General features: G+C 35.7%; 1 protein-coding gene and 2 long non-coding RNA genes across 3 annotated transcripts; all 3 read left to right on the forward strand.

Annotated features, from left to right (window-relative positions):
* The first annotated feature begins 242 nt into the window (after positions 1-242).
* Positions 243-7,075, forward strand: LOC120742286. Its single transcript, XR_005697836.1, has 4 exons — positions 243-371; positions 5,653-5,741; positions 6,480-6,545; positions 6,667-7,075. It is a non-coding gene; the product is annotated as an uncharacterized LOC120742286 (long non-coding RNA).
* LOC120742287 lies at positions 2,216-4,405 on the forward strand. Its single transcript, XR_005697837.1, has 2 exons — positions 2,216-2,552; positions 2,781-4,405. It is a non-coding gene; the product is annotated as an uncharacterized LOC120742287 (long non-coding RNA).
* Positions 7,076-7,366: 291 nt separating the features above from the next.
* On the forward strand, positions 7,367-9,466 carry LOC120742240 (N-acetyllactosaminide alpha-1,3-galactosyltransferase-like). Its single transcript, XM_040045424.1, has 2 exons — positions 7,367-7,388; positions 7,887-9,466. Exons 1-2 carry the CDS (start codon positions 7,367-7,369, stop codon positions 8,603-8,605), a joined length of 741 nt encoding a protein of 246 aa, XP_039901358.1. The 3' UTR covers positions 8,606-9,466.
* The last annotated feature ends 568 nt before the right edge of the window (positions 9,467-10,034 follow it).

A 10,034-nucleotide genomic window follows, 5' to 3' on the forward strand; every position in this document is an offset into this window, starting at 1 on the left:
CACCTGTGGTTGTCTGTACTTTAATTTTTTTTCCAGCAGTGTACAGTCTTAAAGTACACTGAATGTTTACCCTTCGTGATACGTGTCATATCAGTTAAACCACGTGTTTGCAACCTTTCACATCCAAAGAGCCGCAAATACTTTATGACATCTAAAATGAAGATAACACTGTATATATTGTTTTTTACCTTTATGCTTTGTGTGAACAACTAAGGTGTGTTGAGGCGGACGCACCTGAGAGGCACCTGCAATCACGCCTCGCCGTCTTTATGTCTGTGCTATATGCTGTTGTGTTAGTATGTGTCAGGCTGTGAGCTGCAAAGAGATTTTATACAGTTAAATCGAGGTGTTGGATGTATCTGTGAATCCAGGTAAGTTTACTTTTTTACTTTACTTTCCTACAAGTGAACACGTACAAAGTAACTCTGCCAAAAATAATAATAATAATAATGTAAATAAAATTAAAATATAAAATGTACTCCTGACTCCTCATTAAATTTCTACATAAAAGAGTTGTCACTCACCTACTCTGTGACTTATATAGTAACAAATTTTATCTGTGGAAAAAATGTAGAAAATGTAAAATGAATTAATAGGATATATTATTATTTAGTTCACAGCACTTAGTAGGCATTTCATCCTGTTCTTCGTGTAGTGGAAACAACACTTGTGATACTGTAGTTTTTGTAGTTTGGGGCCCTCTGGAGATAAGTCCAATTTAAATAATGACCCTTCAAAATCCTTCAGTGAATTTTCACATTTTATGCACTATAAATACTGAGTGTGGTTCAACTGGCAACCATGTATGAATTTTGTTTAAATTTTAAGCATGGAAGATTTAGACTACAGTACTTTTTTTTTCATTTCATTTTTAACAAATTTCTTGTTATTCTCATCATTAACACTAACACAGGTTTGTGGCCAGGAATCTAATGGTAAATGGTTGCTGTCTCTCAAGAGGTCCAAATAAAACTGGTTTTACTGGACTTGTGCATTCAACTGAGTTAAACAATGGCACCGGAGGTAATGTAAAAAGAACAAAAACATATTTATGTTCCTCATATTTTTAATAAGACAGGTTGTACCAGTTTAAGACACTCCATTTTGTGCTCCCTGTCTTTTGGAAAAACATTTTTTTTTTTTTTGAACATGTCGATGAAATTTCTTGAGAACCCACAGACATGATCAAATCTATGGAAAGTTCATAGAAGGGGCCAACTGAACCTTCAGGATTTGAAAACTGTTTGTGTAGAAGAATCAGCTAAAATCACACTTGATGCATGCGACTAGTTTCTCCATACAGGAGGTGTGTTGAAGCTGTCATCACCAGCAAAGGATTTTGTATGAAATATGAAATACATTTCTGTAAACATATTCGATACTTGACTGGTCTTTCAGTTCTCATTATTATGCAATTTTTATGGACAGCTATGGGTTGATTTATTTGAATGTGTTGATTCGATGGGTTGCTACCAACATGCCAGTAGCACCTTTAGAAATACTTTTACTTGGAAAATTGGTGATGTGTTCAATACTCATTTCACCTTCTGTATGCTACACTATACTGTCACTCAGTTCTAAAGCTATACTGTTAGACTTTTCATCGCCACTTTACGGTAACATACTGGCGTCACTGTTGCCAGCGTCATACTGTGACGCCGTGTTACGGTAGCTTACCGTTCTGCAGGATGATACCATTTTTTGCTGGTGTGGTATAATACTCTTGGACAAATTATGGTAACGCACCGTAGCTTTTTTTACGGTATCTCACTGGCGACAGTGACGCCAGTGAGATACCGTTATGTCGTAAATTACGTCAACAAAGTAACATCATACTGTGATTAAGAAATTGGTATACTACCGTTTATTCACGGTATGTCACTGTAAGCCCACTGCAAGGTAATAAACTGCAATATATTAACCAGTAACTTACCGTTATCACGCATCATCAGTACCAAAAATATTCATCTCTACTACAGGATACCGTGTCCCAACAGGCGGTCATTTACTGTTTAACAGGTCGTAATTTACAGTAATTTCAGTTAACAGTAACATACTATAAGAAACTGGAGGGTTCCAAAAAAATTGGATGGATGGATGGATGGATGGAAGGATGGATAGATAGATAGAGACAGACACACAAAATATAATTCATGTGCTTTACACCACTTTATTTCAATTCTGATTTTTCCCTGCTGAAATACACATTTCCAAAATCAAAAACTGAAAAGAAACTGTTGCACTCAAAAAACCTATTGGACAGAGACAGCGTCTTGCAAGATGGCAAGAGAGCTTGAGCGTCTTGCAAGATCAAGAGAGCTTGTCTTCATTGTTGCTCGTCTTGTGTAAAGGTCCAGAAAGCATGGGCCATGGATCATCTGTGGAGACATGGGTAACAACACATTGGTCACTTAAATTATACAAGAAATTCACTAAAAATGGCAAAAACAGTTACCTAATATGAAGTTCTCCACTCAAATTCAGTAAGCCGCTGGAGGAAAGTTGTGACATGAGGGTTAATGTGAACAACCTTTCGCTTCACAGTGGTCCCAGTCCTTCTGCTTGTCCCAAACTTGGAGGTACATTTTGTTCCCTCTTCAGGGTTTATCCTTACAAGAAACCTTGCACACGCTGACTCCTGGTATTCCAGGTTCAATACCAAAGAAGACTGACATTGCATCAGCAAAGATGTTCTCTTTGTCCAGCTCAACAATTACACGCCCCTCTGCACTCACCATCCAGCAGGTGGCAGTCATTGAACTTTGTCCTTAAATGTATAGGGGCAACATGTTGTCATTATGCAACATAAAATAATTTCAATACTTCACTTCTTCACACTGTCTAGATAGTCATAAAGCAAATAGCTATGTACAGTTAATTATTAATGGCCTCATGTACATAAGTCTGTTTTAACATATTATAATTGTACATAATTGGGAATTATTCTGCCCATTAAACACACCTAACAAACAGTCAGCCCAGTTAAATTACCGTAGATGAATCAACTGGATGGTTATTTTGGAGTTTATATAGTTTGTGCTGCTGTTAAACTTTACAGTATTGACTTCAGTATTTCTGCTGTTGGTGTAGCTAGACTACTATGTTGATCAGTAATATGTAATGTGAAATTTGATATTGTTACTTTGCTGGATTCACTGAGACACATGTCCAACAACCTTGGTTTATAAAGGAAATTACAGAAATTTGAGCTAACAAAACAGAGACTGGATACCTCTGTCCACGAAAAGCTCCTGTGCCAAACAGAAATTTTAATATGGTCTAATCAGCTCTATTTCATAAATGACTTCTTACCAAGCATAATCAGCCTTGGGGTGCTTGACAGGCTTTTAACATGCAAACCGAACAATATAAATTTGCGTGCACTGAAGCCACAAAATTTAGAAATACACATAGTTGCAAAAAGTTCAGTGACCAATTACCTTTCCTAAATGACATATGCAATGCAAAAAATAAGAGTATTGTCAGTAGGGACCAATTCCCAGTTTTTACATGATCAAAATTATTCACAAAAGGCTTCAATAAACAGAAAATGTGTGCCGACAAGAGAACAGTGCACAAAAATGAAAAGATATTTGAGCTCGACGCTTTAATGGGTTTAACATGATTTAGTCAGCACTCTGCACCGTACAGGTAGTACAAGCACACCTGAAAACACTGACCAGCTAACAGCTTTAAGCATTTGGCCGCAACCTTGGTAGTTCACCGATTCACCTGTTGCAAACGTCCAAGTTTCTATCAAGTCTCAAATCCATCGGCAACTATTACCTAACTAGTCTTTTGAGTCTCCACATTCATAGATATTGACATTTTGTCTTAGCATTTGAGTGAAAATATCCTGGTAGGGTAGCTTAAAAGTCAAAACAAACAGTAATAAGAACGCATTTCGGACTTCTCTCGAATAAGTGAAAAAAACACTTACCTTCAGACTGATTAGCTGGTTCCGATCCAACTTTAATGTGTCCCATGTCAGTCCGCTTTAGGGAAAAAGTGTTAAGTGATTTCATTTAATTTTGAGATACTCCCGCATGGATGAGCAATTTGGAGTCTAGCAGAGTTATCACGAATAGCATATGATCTTCAGATATAATCCAATCAACCTTGCATTCAATCCGATTGAACATCCAGTTACCTCTGACTACTTCTAAGTTGCACACGTTAACGGTCTCATCATCACTCTGTGCTGCAGCGAACTGGATCTGTGGCACAGAATAGTTGATGGTCATGTTGTTCTCCTGCTTTGCAGCTTTGTTTGAGTCTGAACTGCGGCTTAAACATGCAAAACTAAGAAAACCAGACCAGAGCATATTATTAGGTTAGTTCACTGTAGCTAGGCAGAGGTGTGTTAAAAAGTAACACCTTATAAAAAACAAATGAAGGTCCAGTATAAGAAAGAATAAGAAGAGAAAAAAGGAACACCCTGCTAAATGAAGTCATTTTTAAACATTACTCTAAATGTAGCCATTAGTTTTTGTTGCTGGCCATACAAAAAATAAGTATACTTCAGTTATATTTCCCAAGTATACCTTACCTAGTACGTATACTAATAATGCTTCTTGTGACTATATTGGCCCCCGTTTTAGTACATAACAGTATTCTTGAAATTAACTTTTAGATGTACTTTTTGTTCACCATAATTGTACTAGCATAATGTCATAATGTCTACAAGAGTATAATTAAAATATACTCGACTCTATCACAATACTAACCTTACAAGTACACTATTAATTAATAGTATTAATAATGTTTCACATTGTTTGAATAAACAAATACATTTATTAGTATATGAGGTTCCATTCAGTTCAAGGAATTAAATTTTAGTGTGGCTGCAACTTACTCCTTAAGTTAAAAATTATGCTGTATATTGTAGTTTATATGTTATACTACTTTCACAGGGAATCGCATTTTATAGTAATACACTCTGAATGAGGATTTAAGTAATTACTCTTAGATCTACAGTAGAAAACAACAGAAATCCGGATGGTGTAGTATAATCTCAGGAACATCACCAATTGTTACATTTGCTGTATTTTACAGCTGTTTCCATGAGTACGGTGAGTTACCGTAAAAATAATGTAATCTCATGGAATTTTCCCACAATTACATGCAAATTACAGTACTAAACTGCTAATAATCCTTTAGAGTTTTTTACTGTTGATTTTGCAGTACTAAGCTATGGAAGTTACTGCAAAGGCTAACAGTGTACTTCCCACCAATGTCCATCTGCCTTAATTAAGATAAACCAGTATGTCATAAAATTGTGCCTAATTTTCAATGGTAAAAACATTCTTTAAGCTATAGATTGGAGAAATTAATCCTAGATGCCACTAGATCATTTTGATGTTTGGGTCAAAGTATAGGATAGTATAGGAGGAGTTGCAGATGTAGCTTAGACTTTGGATAAAATGAATCAAGCTTTCACATTCACGGATTTACATCAATTGATCTTAATTGTAAAAATGAGCAATAGACTTTGTTGGTCTAAAACAGTTTTGAGCAGTTTATAATTTATGGATATGGCAGGTTATCCAGGAAATGAATGTAAGATAATGAAAATATCTTACATGAAATAAGATACTTTATTACTTTATTTATCCCAAGGTTGGGCTCACTATTTTTTTCCTTTTCAATAAGGTCTAATTCTGTCAACCAGCCATCCCTTTCTCCTCCATCAGAACGCTGCTTAAGAAGAAAATGACAGGGCTGTTTTCCCTAACAATGAGGTAGGAGCGTGGGCCAAGATGGTGGTGCTGTTGGTAGGAGTGTGTGTGTGTGTGTGTGTGTGTGGGGGGGGGGGGGGGGGGGGGGCATTATTATTACAGAAACTGGATTTTGAATTGTGAGTTGACAACAAACGAGACTCTTCCATTGTAATCAGAAGAGGATTGATTTCACTTTGCCTGATTCTATTTTATAAAAACTTGTATCAAGTGAAGGAGAGAGCATTTCTAGAAATCTTTCTAACTTATTGTTTTTCTTACCTTGTTGTTTTATCTGTAGGTATAAAAAACATAAAAATAACCATAATGTCCCCAATTGATTTTGGACTTTCTGGACAACATTTTGGCTGCCACCATGTCAGTGTTTTGGAGCCAGACGTTATTACTACCTACTAGCCCACTAGTGACCTAACCAATTGCAAGGAGGTTTTCAGTGCAGTACCATATACAGCTTTGTGACTAGTTTCACTATAGTGGCTTTTAGCATTGCAAGCAATAGCGGAATACACATTTTTCCCCATTGAATGATGGTTCCCAAAATGTTCACCAACAGCATTGTAAGCCTGCATGACTCAGGCTTTAGCAATCTTCATGAATTACCTATGTAAAGACATTTATCTGTTAATTGATGCTAAATATTGGTATACCTGTCAAAGGAAAAACAATGAAGTGAGGCCCAAACTTTATTTGATTTATTTAGTATTATTTTTAATATTATTATTTTTTATTAATTTCTCTAAGTAAAAATGATGGAATCCTCTGCTGTCTGCTGTTGGTCATCCTCGGTTCTACTCCCTTATATACAAGGTATGTATTAAGGCACTATTTTCAAAAGCATATTGATATGTAATATCTATATGATGTAGCAACCTTTTCAAACAATTAATTTTGTTGTTATGTCTTGTGGTGCTTATTTTTCTGGTATCAGATATTTAAGGAACACTATCCTGATGATAAAATTATATCCTGAACGAGAACCAAGCCACCACATTAATTTGGATGACACACTTAACTTTGGGTAAGAGATATTCAAAATTTGGACACCATTGCCTGGTAATTATAATGTCCCATACTTGTATTTGATTTTTAAGATGTTGTTTTTAGTAGAATAAACACATGCAGCTTGTGCACACAATTTAGGAAACTTCTGCATCAAAGTACAGTTAAAATAAAATATTTTTGGAGGTTAATGTTACAATAGCACTTGTGACAAGCAGACAGTAACCAAATTTGAAAGTGTGTTAAAAAAAAGAAAAAAGAAAAACCAGAGAGACATGATTAAAGAAGCATTTACACAATAAAACACAAACTAACTATAGAATAAAATAACCTGCTTGGGAGTGTTCATAAGTAAGATTTTTTTTACTCTCAATAAAGGAAAAAAAGCAAAAAGAAACAATGGAAGAACAGTCTTTAGAGAGTTTCATGATTAAAAACAGTCAAAACACTGTTAACAGCTGTACACATCAAAATCTCCAGTGTTAAATTAACACTGTTGAGTGTTAAATTAACACTTTTGACAGTGTTATATGTTTAAAAGTAACCTAGTCAGTTTTGAAGATTAACAAAGACTAACACTGAGCAGTGCTGATTTTCTAACACTTGAAAATAACTCAAAATGTTAGAAAATGCATACGATAAGATCCACAAGCACAAACAAATGTTTACAAATGTGTACATGGATTTCTGTGTAACTTTTGAGGAGTCACAAATATGTGCTCCAATTCATGCACAAATACAAAGAAATTTGACCAAATTTGACCAAACTGTTTTGAAATCCAGACATCTAAACCTGAATAAATTTGCGCACAGACATCAACGGTTATTATTATTATTATTATTATTATTATTAGCATTATAGTCATGTCTAGGTCTTTTCTTGCTTTCTTGCATGTTGCCTTCTTTGTTGCTTTTTTTTTTTTTTTTTTTTTTTTTTTTAGCTTTTAAAAATGTAATTGGTAATTAGTATCTGGAGTAGTTGGCCTTTATGACCCATAACCAATAAACACCAGCTTGCCTTGCTGTTTGTTGGGTGTGGACGATTGAACCTTGGCTCAGATTGAAATAATTACTTTTGGTGCATCAAAGATAGTGAAGAAATATACAAACAGGATGGGTTTTGTATTGTTTTGCAATAATTTACAAATAAAAAATCATTTGTTTTTCTCTGTCTCTCATTAAGGTACCTGGATGCCTACCTCAAGACTTTCCTCATCTCAGCAGAACAACATTTTATGTTGGGATTACCAGTGACGTATTATGTGTTTACAGACTTACCAGACAAAGTACCAAACATCACACTTGCTTCTCACAGAAACATAAAGGTTATCCAGGTGGGAAAGCACACCAGGTGGCAAGACATTTCTATGATGCGAATGAGGACAATATCAGAAGCTATAGAGTCAGAGATCCGTCACAGATTTCATTATGTCTTCTGTTTTGATGTGGATCAGGAGTTTAAGGGGAGATTTGGGTCTGAGGCACTGGGTGATTCTGTGGCTTTGCTCCATGCCCACTATTATAAATTACCAAAAGCCCGGTTTACCTACGACAGAAACCCCAAATCTAAAGCCTTCATGGAAACTGGAGATTTCTACTACCATGCTGCTATCTTTGGAGGAACGTGGCAAAATGTAAAGCATTTGGTAGATGCCTGTTATCTGGGCATCATGGAGGATAAAATAAATGATGTGGAGGCTCTGTGGCACGATGAGAGCCATCTAAACAAGTACTTTTGGGTTCATAAACCAAGCAGGCTGCTCTCTCCAGAGTACTGCTGGGACCAGAGCATTTGGGCCAAGCAGGATATACTTGTCACCCGCCTAGTGTGGGCACCAAAACATTATGACACACTTCGTACTGGCTAGATCGAAAATCAAAGTTGGAATTATTTTATAAGCAAGGGGCTAGCTTGTTAAACGTATATATAGGCTTATTTTTATTGGATTATTTGACAAGTGAGCTAGTAGAATAGCTCGTCTTCCTTTTCTGAAAACTCATCTAATCCAGCTAGGTAAATCTAAATGTTTAGGCTTGATGGACTGTTGTTCCTTTTTGTAATTATGTTGCAATATTATATATTATTTTGTAAATATTTTAGGTTGTGACTAAATCTGGAGACTTTAATTATAGCTTGGTGGCTAACAAAGGTGAAAATTCTGCTCATGTACTAAAATCTTAAAATACCATAAAGAGAAGCATATCCTCTAACCAGTAGGTTTTTGTGGAATATTTATGGTTTCAAGAAGACAGACAGAAGTGAATTAAAAGGCCTAAAATCCAGCTTTCGTGGGTGTAATGTGACAAAGAGTGCAGTGACAGAGATTTATGCATGTGCTTTTGCTGATAGTTATTTTTGCTTTAATCAAATCATGAATCTAATCAAAATATGATCAAGAGGTAATAATTTAAAAACAAAGTGATTTTATTATGCATGGGCAATCAGAAGAAGTAATTTTTGGGTGTATTGTGATTGATAAATACTGAAGTTCACATATTTACTGATATAAGGAGAGAAAGCAAATTCTAAGTTACAATGAAGTAATCAGAATTGAAAACTGTATGTGAAGTACAAAGAGCAATGTATTTCTAATCAAGATGATAAGAAGATGATAAGAAATCAGGCTAAAATTATGCAAACTGAAGTGAAATTATGTTGAATAAATGTGACAATTGTAATAAAGTAACTTTTACTACAGAGATAAAGTGAGGCAGAGAAAGAACACTGAGATGTGCTCAACATCAAATGGTTGGACTGACAAAACACTGGATGATGGCCATAAGATAAGATAACTTTTTATTGTCATTGCACAGTCATACAAAGTACAGTAGTACAATGAAATTGGAAAACTGTCCTACGTCGGCACTACATATAACACAACACGACACGATATGACACATCACAACGCAACACAAACAACACAACACGGTATATTAACTTAGTATAAAAAAAGAAGAATAAGTGTATGTGTATTGCACACTGTTATTATTGCACATTAATTATTATTGCACCTTCTTATAAATATTATTATTGTTATTGTTTAAACATTGTTACCTCCCCCCTAAAAAAGTCCAGAGAGGTAGCCAGTCAGGTCAGCTATTTGCATTGATCAGGGCTATTGCCCTGTTGTAAAAGCTGTCCTTGAGTCTATTTGTTCGGGACCTCAGCAGCCTGAACCTCCTGCCAGACGGCAGCAGCTTAAACACCCGGTGTCCTGGGTGTGTACAGTCCCGTAGGATGCTGCGTGCCCTCTTGAGACAGCGAGTGCTGTACAGGTCCTTCAGGGAGGGAAGAGG

The sequence above is a fragment of the Simochromis diagramma genome, unplaced genomic scaffold (genome assembly GCF_900408965.1).
Source record: "Simochromis diagramma unplaced genomic scaffold, fSimDia1.1 OVJJ01000079.1, whole genome shotgun sequence".
In the NCBI taxonomy this organism is placed as follows: domain Eukaryota; kingdom Metazoa; phylum Chordata; class Actinopteri; order Cichliformes; family Cichlidae; genus Simochromis; species Simochromis diagramma.

Excerpts from the sequence above, each read along its gene's own strand:
- LOC120742240 (XM_040045424.1), top strand. The coding sequence starts at position 7,367 with ATGCATACGATAAGATCCACAA. Across the intron at positions 7,389-7,886 it reads GCATACGATAAGATCCACAA|AAAAATCATTTGTTTTTCTC; the intron begins GCACAAACAAAT and ends AATTTACAAATA.